The sequence below is a fragment of the Cimex lectularius genome, unplaced genomic scaffold (genome assembly GCF_000648675.2).
Source record: "Cimex lectularius strain Harlan isolate CLEC.00 unplaced genomic scaffold, Clec_2.1 scaffold164, whole genome shotgun sequence".
Classification (NCBI taxonomy): Eukaryota; Metazoa; Arthropoda; class Insecta; order Hemiptera; family Cimicidae; genus Cimex; species Cimex lectularius.
The window spans coordinates 604456-618083 of record NW_019392725.1 but is presented as its reverse complement, the minus strand read 5'-3'; the positions used below and the strand labels follow the sequence as shown (position 1 = coordinate 618083).

At 37.0% G+C, this 13628-nt stretch overlaps 1 protein-coding gene across 4 annotated transcripts in view; it reads right to left on the bottom strand.

Annotated features, from left to right (window-relative positions):
* LOC106669327 (sn1-specific diacylglycerol lipase alpha) overlaps nt 1–13628 on the bottom strand; it is a 100405-nt gene that overhangs the window by 16664 nt on the left and 70113 nt on the right. For all 4 annotated transcript variants that reach the window (XM_024226715.1, XM_024226716.1, XM_014398745.2 and 1 more), the window contains exon 2: nt 12630–12841. In XM_024226715.1, the coding sequence (XP_024082483.1) occupies nt 12630–12841 (212 nt within the window). The remainder of the gene's footprint in view (nt 1–12629; nt 12842–13628) is intronic.

Below are 13628 nucleotides of genomic sequence, written 5' to 3'. Positions count from 1 at the left end.
GATCAAATCTACTGTGTCAATATATTCGTTTGCAATATTTTTTATGTTGATTTTAATAAAAATATAGGAAAAACTATCAAAGTTTATCAATATCCAAAAGATTTCTAAAAACCAAATATTTTTCAAGTAAACTAGGTCATACATTTTTTTCGTGAATTTAATATAAAATTCACTAGCTTTCGTGGTCCGCTTGACTAATTAATATCTTTCAATTAATTAAGGTTTTTTAGTTGAGATAAAAAAGTCAGCGTGACGAGCGGGACTCGAACCCACGATCTTCGGCTAGATACACCGCTGCTCTACCACTCGATCGACTCGGACACTAAATTCCAATCTCAACCCCACCTTTTTGAATTTTACGTCCTTTTTGCCATTTTTCAAATGTCGTGATATCTATTTGATTCTCGGCGACAAATGAAATGGCCACGGAGAGCTTAAGTGAAAATATACTTCATTTAAACTTATTAAATTCACTAGTTTTCGTGGTCCGCTTGAACAATTAATATCTTTCAATTAATTAAGGTTTTTAGTTGAGATAAAAAAAGTCAGTGTCACGTGCGGGAGTTAGTGTCCGAATGGATCGAGGTCACGATAGCTCAAGTGGTAGAGCAGCGGTGTATCTAGCCGAAGATATTGGGTTCGAATCCCACTCGTGACACTGACTTTTTTATCTCAACTAAAAACCTTAATTGACTAATATAAAATTTCGTTTTAGCACCTCTAGAGACCCCTAAATATATAATTCAAAAACGGCTAAAAGGATATTTTAACGTCAAACATACCATTTGAAAGTAGAGGAACTTTTTAACGATATAGCCTAAAAATATATAAAAGATTTCTATAAGAAAAAACACAAAATAAGAAAATTGTTTGTCAGAAAGTTGAAACTTTTGAAGGTTGAAATTTTGTATTTTAATATTTATTTCACCGTTCTACTTGCTCAAATTCTCACTTATCAGCAAAGACTGCTTGGGTTTGTTAGCAAGCAAAGACCAGCATTTTGGTGTTTATTAGTGCAATTCAGTAATATTATATATATCCAATAGAGAAAAAATATCTGTGCGGAATTCTTCAGAAAATGGACAGAATTTGGATTTGACCTCACTGTCATATTTCTAGCATTATACACCCATTTTCTTGCCAAAGAGGAAATTCAATATTAAATAAAATTAAAATATTAATAAAAATTATAAATAAAATCAGTCATTAATATAAGTAAATTTATTACTTATTTTTATTATTAAAGAAAAATTTAATTGAATGAACATAAATAGTTATTTATGGGTTAAACATTTTTTGTTGTATTAATTTTATTGTTGGTTAACATAAAAGCAAAATTCTTCTACGACGCGGAGTATTCTAATTTGGTATGATTTGTAAAGATAAATGAATGCTATGATGATAAATGATAAATGTTTTTTATCTCATCTAAAAACCTTAATTAATTGAAAGATATTAATTGGTCAAGCGGAGCACGAAAACTAGTGAATTCAATAAGTTTAAATGAACTATATTTTCATTTAAGCTCTTCGTGGCCATTTCATTTGTCGATTATATCTCGACATTTGAAAAATGGCAAAAAGAAGGTAAAATTCAAAAAGGTGGGGTTGAGATTGGAAGTTAGTGTCCCAGTGGATCGAGGTCACTATAGCTCAAGTGGTAGCAGCGGTGTATCTAGGCGAAGTTCGTGAGTTCGAATCCCGCTCGTGACGCTGACTTTTTTATTTCAACTAAAAACCTTAATTAATTGAAAGATATTAATTGGTCAAGCGGACCACGAAAACTAGTGAATGTACTTAAAATATTTAATCCTTAGCTTCTAGGCTCCATTTGCAAGAACCCTCTCACCCTTGTCTAATATTTTTTGACCTAGTATTAACAAAAAAAGTTTTAATGAAATCTGTGACCCTTAAGCCTCTTCTTGTTAATTTATTCATAGACAATATGCTAAATCCGTGTTTTCCTGCCTTATTGCTCATATACGGTCAGAAAAATTCCTATCTGGTATCATAACACTACCAAGAAATGTTTAACCATCACAAGGCATAAGAAGAATTTTTAACTTTCAGTCTGCGTTACGTGAACAACGACTTAAATGGTGTTCTTTTTTAATGCAATGTGATTTTTTTGGCAAGAACCCAATGAGGTCTAGGTCTATGTTATTTATGTTTGGACGGGGCAGGTGGGACAATCGTCTGTTTGGCTCATGCACTAATCACTTTTTGTGTTCAACAAGCTAATTTACAGTATTCCAAAATCGATAGATTTGCGCAACTTGGTCCGCCTGGGCGGTGATGACGTACCTTTTAGCCCGATCCTGCTTTACACCCCTAATCGCATAAAGTACCACTTGCCTGTCAGGGTTATTAATAACCGGTCCACGTTAATCAAGGATAATGTTTGGCGGTCAACGACTATCGTTCACGCCTTCATCATATTGACTTTAATATTTCCTCTCGACTCGTTTTTATTTAAACTTTTTAAAACAACTGGCACGGTCATGTTTCTGATTGTGGCAATAAATCCAAAACTGGCACCGGAATATCAAAACATTCAATTTCAAGTAGGCATAAATTTGACTTTTCGAACGTTGAAAGCATTTTCTTTTTTTACTTCATTTATTTTTATCTAATGTAAATGTACATGTATTATATACAACCAACATATTGGATTTCAATTAATGCTTGTGGCATTATGGGCGATATAGAGAACCCCCACTGTCAACCGTCCTGGATTAATAAAACGATATTAATCATTTAAGTGGTCTATTATCAATATTATTTTCAGATTCACTAGATTTCGTGGTCCGCTTAACGAGTTAATATATTTCAATTAATTAAGGTTTTTAGTTGAGATAAAAAAGTCAGTGTCATGAGCGGGATTCGAAAAATGGCAAAAAGGAGGTAAAATTCAAAAGGTGGGGTTGAGATGGGAAGTTAGTGTCCGAGTGAATCGAGGTCAAGATAGCTCAAGTGGTAGAGCAGAGGCGTATCTAGCGGTCGTGGATTCGAATCCCGTTCCTGACACTGACTTTTTTATCTCAACTAAAAATCGTAATTAATTGAAAAATTATTTTCAGAGGTTTACGTGGTAATTGTCAGAAATGGAGTAATCATATTTCTATGCTAGTGTGATTTTGTAATTTACTATGGAAACGCCTGTAATATGTTTTGATGGATGAAAAATCTATTGGCAAGAGAAGATCTCTTTGAAGTGTGTTATTGTTTACGTAAAAAGGAGCAGAAACAAGCAGTCTAAAAATTTTGGATTGAAAACTTTGTATTCTTGGAATATTGGAATATTTGGCCGATCCATAAGCTTGGCACCCGTACATCCAAATAGGTCTGTGTAAGTATACGTCTAAAGTTCGAAGTCATGATAGCTCAGGTGGTAGAGTTGCGGCGCATCTAGCCGAAGGACGTGGGTTCGAATCCCACTCGTAACACTGACTTTTTTATCTCAACTAAATTAACAATTAATTGAAATATATTAATTGGTCAAGCGGACCACGAAAACTTGTGAATTGTATATGTCTAAAGTTTTGATTTTAATAGTAATTTTGAGTGAGGCAAGAGATCTCGAACAGTAAGGACGTGTTTATCACAGCTCATCTAAACAACTTATTTCAAGAGTTATTTGAGTCGGATTCGCCCAAAAACGAGGACACAGTGAGTCGTGTTCCTCGTGCAAATCATCGTCAAGTTTCGAGAAATTTCTGCAAGGAACTTGACAATAACGAGTGAGTGAATTTTACTAAATTAATAGGAAAGCGGACGGACAGGAAAGCAGCCTGTCCAGCTTATCACCCCACCGTTGGTAAACACGCGCATCTCACGGGCAATTGTTTACCAACAGAACGCCCGAGTGGATTTGTTTTATTTCTTTCTTTCCTTTTATTTTATCTTTTTCTACAACCTCCTTTTATTGAAAAATTCACTATCACTGCTTCCTAATTCCTGTCTCTAATTAATCTCCCTATATGGGAGACAGTTTCCACCACCAAAAGATGGCAAGGACGAAACGGCCGCATTCTGCTGGTGGTGCACAGCCCCCATCGCCAAACGCCAGAAAAAAGCCACACCGAGTAAGTGTACTCTCATCACCCGAAAAAAATGCTGGCCAATCAATACAATCATGCGACTCGCTAGCCTCAGCCTCCACATCAACTNCGGAGATGGCCCCGGGACCTCCTCACCAAGGAATAGCCCTCGGAAAAATGGGAGAGCAGCGATGGCTGCACTCTCCCCTCAAGACAAAATGAACTGTGCTGTGTATATAAGTCACAAAATTACAAAATGTATAAACATATACAGATGGTAATAAAAAAAAAAAAAAAAAAAAAATAGTAATTTTGATTGTTGGTTAAATAGGTAAAGCATTTTAAATAGTTCGTTGAGTGTCTGTTTTTTTAATCGTGTGTATGAATTTCAAGCTAGTCTTTTATCAAATGTAAGTTGAACAGTTAGCTTTGTCTAGCGCAACTATGCAGACTCGTTGAACACATATCATGGAACTTCAACCTTAAAAAACATATAGGCGCCTTGTTCCTAGTCATCAACAAAGCATTTGACACTAATATTGGACTAATATTCAAACTTATCAAGATGGGCTTTCCTCAATACTTAGACAAGATCGTAGACTCATACCTCACCGGACGAAAGTTTGTAATAACAATTCAAGGCGTAGAATTACGGGTTGGTAATGTGGCTGCTGGAGTACCACAAGGCTCTGTTCTGGGACCTCCTCTGTTCCTCATTTATATTAATGCCCAAAACCCTGTAAACCTAGAACTGGCCCTGTTCGCTGATGACACCGCGCTCTACACGTCATCATGGAGGGTGAGTGCCATAGTGAACCGATTTAGCAGTGCAGAGGAGAGGACTATCGGGTACTTTACGAGGTGGAAAATAAGTGTGAACAGGAGTATGTCTGAAGCCATACTCTTCACGAAAAGACGCTTAACTGTAGACCTTAAAGTTCATCTTAATGGTAAAGAAATTAACTGGTCTCCCTCAATAAGGTACATCGGCGTTCGGCTAGATGCTAAATTAACGTTTACAGCTCATATCAATAAACTAATACAAAAAGGAAAAACATGTAAAAATACTTTTTCCACTCTTGTGTCGAGAGTCCCTGTTGAGAGTTCAAAACAAGTTCCTCATCTACAAAACCATAGTAAGGTCAGTGTTGACATATGCATGCGCTGATTGGGGCTTAACTTGTAACACTAATTATAAAAAGCTGCAAAGTACCCAAAATAAGTTCCTAAGGTTATGCAATAACAGCCCATTAGCAACCAAGCTAGATGAACTCCACACAAACCCCGAAGGCAATTTCTGCGCGAGTTCATAGAAACAAATTGTCAAAGATTTTTTGATAGAAGTCCTGGTAACGCCTTAAGATTAATTCAAGACATCGGACAAAAAAGTGCACCCAGAGCCAAACACAAAACCCTATGGGAACTCAAGGCGAGGCTTAAATTTATTAACGCCTAACTTAGTTATTTAATTAACTTATTTATTTTAATTAATTTATTTTATTTGTTTGTATATAATTAATTTATTCATGTATTTATGTATATATTTATTACTACCTATTTATTCTATGTTTTGTTATAAAAAAGTGTGTGTGTGTGTGTGTGTGTACATATGTATTATGTACGTATTTATGTTTATTTTATATGTGCTTATATTTATTATTTATTTAATTAATTAAATACACTAGGGATTCATACATTATATTACACATAGACTAGACACGTATCACAATAAATATTAGTCGTAGGGTTTTTTTTAATTTTTTCCCCAGCAGTGTATAGTGTATATATATGACTACCAATGACAACAAAGTTGCCAATAAATTGCGTGGTGAATAAAGGTATTGTCCTGGGGTCACTGGGCATACAATTGTATTTGTTTCTTAAAATAAAATAAAGATGGAGAAAAAAAATGACGGAGTGTTAAAGGTGATACGTTGTGGCTTCGAGGGGTTAAAGTTTATTTTCCGTTGTTGATATTTGGTTTTGTAACAAAAGTGAAGCTTGTGTAGAAGAGGGATGACTTGTTAATATGGCGGTGTCATCTGTTATTACATTTTTTCCTTCTTCTCTGGAAAAAAAATTAATAAAGCTTAAATATTGGCGGGACGAACCGAGAAGGGAAGCGCGAGAAGCAGGAAGCAATTCGCGGCCTGCAAGATCCTGATCGGGAGGGCACTGGGTCCGAGTTGGAAAAAAAAAAGAAAAAAGCAAGGAGAGTCAGTTGGATATAGACGTTTCGAGGAAGAGGTGGTCTCCCGAGGAAAAGGAAATATTATTTTTTTTTTAAATGTATGTGTATGTGTGTGTGTGTGGTTTGTGAACCTAGTCGGGCTGATCGAAGAGTTCCTACGAAGAGGAAGGGGCTGATCCCGGCAAGTGAGGAGTAATCCCGAGAGTTGGTACATTTCCAATTTCTTATCAGGCCTGATAATTCTGGACTAGAGACATTAGCTATAAGTTTCGGCCTTTTGTTAGCTTTTAATTTAAAAGGATTTGTCTATGTACTTGTAAATAGAATAGTGTGTATTCTTTTTTTTCAATCGTAGTTTTAAACCCTAAGTAAGATAATACATTGATATCTTGCTTGTGTTAACTTGGATAGAAGCAGGAAGAACTTCATCATTTAGCTCCCATCATAACCATGGTTGAAAGCGCCATCAGAAAGAAGAAAGCCAGAAGCGCTACATCGCTAACCTTCCTTTTCCCTTTCTTCCTATTGTTCTACTCTTCTTTTCCTTTTTATCCCCTGGTTTCGGTATTTATCCTTCCCCAAAAATACCGTGGCGCTCAACGTAACACCAATAAATAAACTTTCACCTCCATCACTTGTCTTTCCCTTCAACACGTTCCCCCCCTTCACCACTGAGCTACCGCCAACGTACGTGCAGCCGCAGTAAAGAAGCTGTAACCCGGTGGTAAGTGTATTTTCATTTGTGGGCACATCACAAGTAAAAATTGTATACAATAGCGGAGCGAATATTGACCCTTGTGGCACACCTGCAAGCACTTCTTCCATCTCAGATGTCTCCGTACCCCGGTTTATTACGAAAAATCTCTCATTAAGGTATGATTACATAATTAAATTTTACTTTGTACAATAATCTCTCATGCCATACTTTGTCGAACGCATGAGAAACACATAGAAACCCTCCAGCCGCGTAAATTTTCTGCTCGTGACATTACAAGACAATAGAGATGTAAATATATTTTGAACCTACTTATATGTACACCTGTATTGTAATTTTTCCAGGCAACGTTTGTTTTATAATGCACCAAGGCACTGAAGATGGCCGCGATAAAGGTCGAAATAACGGCAAAATCTAAACTGCCTCATTCTTGACTGTTCCTCACGACTTCAAAAAATTATCAAGCAACGTAAGAATACAATTGACATGAAAAATTTGTGAGAAGAAATCACCGTATGGTGATCCTCCTTTAGGTGAAATAAATAATGACCCCTTTTAATTTTCTTGGTCACTACGTAGCGCATCACGTGGCCATCGGCGTCTCAGTCGACGATGAGGGTGTCAAGGTTGGTAGTGGAGCTGACGGGCGAAGGCAGTGGGATGAGTGGAAAGGTGATGGAATTTTTGGTGATAGCTTTTCGTTACTTCTGGAACAAAGGGAATATTAAGGTGTCGGTGAAGGGTGGGTTTGATACATAATAAGAAGGGTTAACAATTTTCTTCTGATTTTCGATTGGCACCTTTGGATGTGTTAAGAGTTGCTTGGCCGACGCCCAGAGTCCACATAGGTATACATTGATTTTTGTAAGTATGTGTAAGTTTGGATCGTATGTCGCGTAGTGACGTCTGTTACAAACTGTAGACATATTTGAGATTGTTTTGTAATAAACACTGAGAGGCAATTTTTTAAATTTATCTCTTAGATAATCTTCAATTCATTGATTATCTTATTTGGTCCGTTTTAAAAAATAAGAGGTAAATAAAACACAGATAAAAACTCCCAATTGTGTTTATAATATTTTGTAAATAAATCTTCGAATAGACAGTCTCTTCTTTGTTGGTTTATCTATAAAGCTTTTTTCTAACGTTCCGGTGTTTTGAGTTTTTTTAAAGTTGTACTATTTTTAAGTTTCAAATTTGTTTGAGTGATGATTGTGAGAGATGCAGATTCGGCAAGAATCATGGTATTGTTGGAAGGTGGAAGTCAAGCGAATGTGGCCTAGGTCGCTACTAAGATTCCGGAGGTTACTCAAAAAAGCATGACTCAGGTCGACATCGTGTCACATCTCAGAGACATGATCGTTTTATTGTTTCGATGTCAGTTTATGCACTGCCGATTTTCAAAAGCTGGATTACCTGCGAGAAGGCCTGCCATTGGTTCGGAACTTCTGGCAAGCCACAGATCGGTTTCGCAAGAAATCACATCAATTGGTCTGAGCAATATTGAACTAAAATCTTGTTTTCGGATGAGCCAAGGTTTTGTTTGAAGTCTTCTAGCGGCCAATAGAATGTTTGGAAATAAACCAGAGAGCGATATATAACATTTTCTCCCCGGGGAAGCTATGGAGGTGGTTACGTTATGACCTGGGCAGGTATTTCTATGGAAGGTACAAACATGATCATAATCGAGGGTTTTCTAATAACTGCGCATACAGTGAAGAACTGTTATCAGAAGAAATTGTTCTTTATACGCCACAAGGCCAGAGGAGGATCTGCAAGACCATACATACGCCCCAAACCTATACTTGGGATGACAAAAACAAATATAGAATCCTCCATCGCAGAATGGATCCAAACAAAACAAAAGGAGAAGTGGATAAACTCTACCGGTGCTAGTAACAGTAAACATGATGAAACAACTTTCACCAAGACTGGCAAAATCACTGCTGCAACTGGAGAGGGCTAGACTCAGAGGAGTGGAAGGACCAGTAACCGGTCACTGGCATCTAAGAAAACATCTACACAACATGGACATATACAACGTTGATCCCATTTGCAGATTATGTAATGAGGAGGAGGAAACAGCAACCCATATCATCTTCGAATGCGAAGCAACAGCTCAATGAAGATTTAACCTAGCGAACGGAAAAAACTTAGGGAATCAAATTGCAGCAACGACAGTCAATGACCTGATACTTTTACGGAGAAGGATAGAGTGTATTGCACTTAACTATAGAACTAGTAAGGTAAAATAAGCATGAAGGCAGCAGTGCCTGGGGAGCGCAAACCCCGCTTCTTAGTATCCTTTTTACCATACCATACATACCATTACACGCCACTAACCGGCGACGGTTTTATATTTATGCTAGACCTCGCACAGCTTGGTTACTGCATGAAACGGGCTTCAATTTATTGTTTGCAGTGGCCATATGTACTCCCGACTTAAATCATATCTAACATCTTTGGGACTAGTTGTCAAATAGAGTAAAAAATTGCCCAATAATGCCAAAGAATTTCCAGGAATTAAGAATGGTAGTGGAGTATGAAAATATAAGTCAGCAGTATATTCAAAACATCATAAGATCGATGCCACGTTGAATGCAAAGGTGGTCAACGCAAGAGGAGGAAATCCGACGTTCTGAACTGGGCATTTTCTTCTTTGTTTCCATAGCAACATTTCTAGTAAATCCATTAGGTTTCGTGGTTCCATTGACCAAATGGATTCTTTTCAACTAATTAATCTTTAAGGTATTGGTTGAGATAAAAAATGTCAGTGCCACGAGCGGGATTCGAACCCACGACCTTCGGGTAGATACGCCGCTGCTCTATCACTTGAGCAATCGTGATATTCTCAAACAATTACTTAAAGATTAATTAACTGAAAAGAATTTATGTGGACAATCGGACCACAAAACCTAATGGATTTAATAAGCAAAATGAAGTATACTTCACTAAAGCTTTTCGTGGCCATTTTATTTGCCGCCGGGAATCAAATAGATTAGACGACATTTGAAAAACGGCAAAAAGGAGGGAAAATTCAAAAGGTGGGGTTGAGATGGGAAGTTAGTGTCCGAATGGGTCGAAGTCCCGATAGCTCAAGTGGTAGATGAGCGGCATATCTAGCCGAAGGTCATGGGTTCGAATCCCGCTCATGACACTGACTTTTTTATCTCAACCAATACCTTACTTCAAGATTAATTAATTGAAAAGAATTTTTGGTAAAATTGTTTTACCCAGTTTAATTCTTTTATTTAGCTATATGTCATATTTTTCTTTAAAAATATCAAATAAACCAAAAAATTATAACGAAAGCCAGTATTTACGAAAAAAAGGAGGGTGTCCACATTTTTGCCTCTCAGTGTTGTTATATTGATATTGTGTTGTTATACTGGACAAACATACATTTATAATTTATAATTAATATAGGACCAAATGATGACCTTAAGAAACTTGGCTGATAACAATTGAATTTTCGTTTTCATCCAGACCGAGATCCAGATTATTATTATAGGGTAAAAACGTAGTTGATACATCGTTTTTCAAATTCCCTCTTGAGCCTATCTCGCATTTTTGGTCTGTCAGCTTCATTACGGAAGTTGATAGGATTCTTATCAGTTATCACTATTAATGTGGTTAAAACTTCCCAACATTATGCTTTCCTGTTAGTTTTAACATCGGTTTAGCTTCTTGAAGTGTTTTATCTGAAATATAAAAATGAAGGCTTGCCTTGTTCCATCATTAAATGGAAAATACAAAATAATAACGTTGAAGCATTTCATTTACATGTTGGAGATGTTACAGCGTTACATTAAAAAATGTATAGAGGAAAAAAGTGATTAAGAGCGATGAAAGGACGGGTGAATTTAACTAAAAAATGAAAAATCGATAGGTTATTCGATGTTCAGCTAAATTTATCGACGTTAGAAAAATCCGGCCTCCTTTTCAAGTTAAAAACTATCCACTGTCACATCTCAGACTACTGGTTTAAAGTTTTGATTCTTCACGCATAATGCCAATCAAAGCTGATGTCCCCCAACTAAGACCGATCCTTCACAAAATCTACACTGCCTATATTACAAGCTACGTGGATCAGCGCAATACTGTCTACACATTACTCTACCCAAGCAACAAAGGCAATAAAAAACACCTAGGCCTCATTATCGACTATGCACTTCATCAAAACACTAAGTACTACTGTATAAATTTACTGTATACAATCAAACTCATTAGGAAAGTACACTTCGGTCTTTCAAGCAGTGCCGAGCCATCAATTGATTGAGCCATCAATGCTTGTGCCTGGAAAATCTTAAAATAGGTTACACTGACAAAAAAATCCTCATTGATGCAAACCCAAGCAGCCTATTAAAGCATTAGCATGTAAAAGAATTACATCAAAATTAATCAGTGAATGCATCGAAAATCTCCAAAACCTGGGAAAACACAACAACCTGATGATATCTTGGGTGCCAGGGCACAGGGGAATTTTGGGTAATGAGAAAGCAGATATTCTGGCCAGAGGAGTATCTGCAAGACTATACAAAGGCCCTAAACCTATACTTGGGCTAACAAAGACAAATATAGAATCCTCCATCGCAGAATGGATCCAAACAAAACAAAAGGAGAAGAGGATAAACTCTAGCAGTGCTAGACATAGTAAACTTATGGTGCAACAACCCTCACCCAAGACTGGCAAAAGCATTGCTGCAATTGGAGAGGGCCAAACTCAGAGGAGTAGTAGGCCTACTAACCGGTCACTGGCATCTGAGAAAACATCTACACAACATGGGTATATACAACTAGATCCCATCTGCAGGTTATGTAATGAGAAGGAAGAAGCCGCCACTCAATTCATCTTCGAATGTAAAGCAACAGCTCAATGGAGATGCAACCTAACATACGAAAAAACTTAGAGAATGAAATTGTAGCAGCGACAGTCAATGACCTGATACTTCTAAGGAGAAGGATCGAGTCTGTTGCACTGAACTAAGGAACTAGGAAGGTACAATAAGCCAGAAGGCTGCAGTGCTTTGGGAGCTCAAACCCCGCTTCCTACTATCCTTATGACCATACCATACCATCGTGAAAGAACATGGTAATGCCATGCAACCTGTACTGCATTACGTGGCACATATATACTATGCTAAAAATACAAGAACACAACAAAATGCGTGGATTAAAACGGGTTTTTTTTGGCGGATTTTACAATAACTATAAACAACAAGCTAACCGTTTACAAAACATCCTTCAGACAGGTTTGACTTACGTAGTCGAGCTGTGGGCCTCGGCCAAACCTTACAAAATCCAATCAGATCATTTCCATCCAAAGTGCTTGGCCATATAACATATCTGGAGGATCTTATCGAACACATTTTCACTTCAAGCGATCCAACTAAGATCTTTTTTCAATGTCCCACCAGGATCCACGAAGTCTAAACCCGCAATGATCTTTTGACCTCCTACACGAACCTTATCCTAGTTTTAACTAAATAATTAAAAGTTGCAGCACTGGCTCTTCTTCCGTCAGATTTGACTATTTAGGTGTAATTAGAATATTGAGAAATGCAAACAACTGATAGTCCGAAACAGCGAGAATTGACCATAATCTCATCAGCAGGTTTTTTTTTAAGCAATATAATATTTTATTATTAAAGATTCATATGTTAAAGAGGTTAATGTAAACTCACGTAGCGTTAAGTACATGATGTACTTGACGAATCGACGTGGATGGGTGTCAAGTATGCCGCCTCTCGTCGCCAATAGGGACAAGGATCCGTCGAGTACGCAGAGCATACCGAGGACGCCGACGTAGGAAACGCATATCAGCCAAAGCCAATACGCGCATGGGACTCCGTTTTTCAAGTCCCCGACAATTAGCAGCATCACCAAAACCACCAGCCTGGAACAAAAAAGAATAAAGTTGATTGTAACTGAAATCTTTAATATGTAAAAATATATAAAAATAAATCGTTATTTTTTTAAATGCTTCCGCTTAAAGTAATGAGATAAGTTGTGTCCCGTTTGCGTGCACGCCATGCGACGTTAATTATTCCCAAAAGATTCTTTTTTACCGGTTATAAATATGCCAGCGATATTTAAACGACCCATGGTACAATAAATCAGCAGAAAATCATTAACAAGTTGTAGTGAATGCAGTTTCACATTTACAGAAACTTGGGAATGGTGGTATACCATAGACGTTAAGAAAGACCATGCTGGCGATGCCAAAATAATCTAAAAATAATCCGAAGCCCGAGTAATTTTCAAGTTTTAAATTTCACATTATAAATCCACAAAAAAAGCGGCATAACTCAACAAAAGAAAATTTTACAGGAGAGACAGATGGAAGTGTACATTTTTTGACATACGTATTAATTACACGCCATTATCCACAAGCCGTTGGCAATAAAAACTGTCATGATCAGTCAATATTGTCTTTCGTTTATCCAAGACATCAGCGAAAACACAAAACTTTAAAAATCCAGCTGTATTACCTCAAAAAACAACCCTTTTTTGAGTTGTGACACTTTTCACCAATTTAAGTTAGTATGTTCGCTCTAAGGATAATGATTGGGCAATGAATGACCGTAAGGTAATTAATTTTGTTTGTAATGGTAACAGACAACATACAAAACTGACAAACGAGCATAAATATCCATGAAGTAACTTTTACTAAGATTATTTTT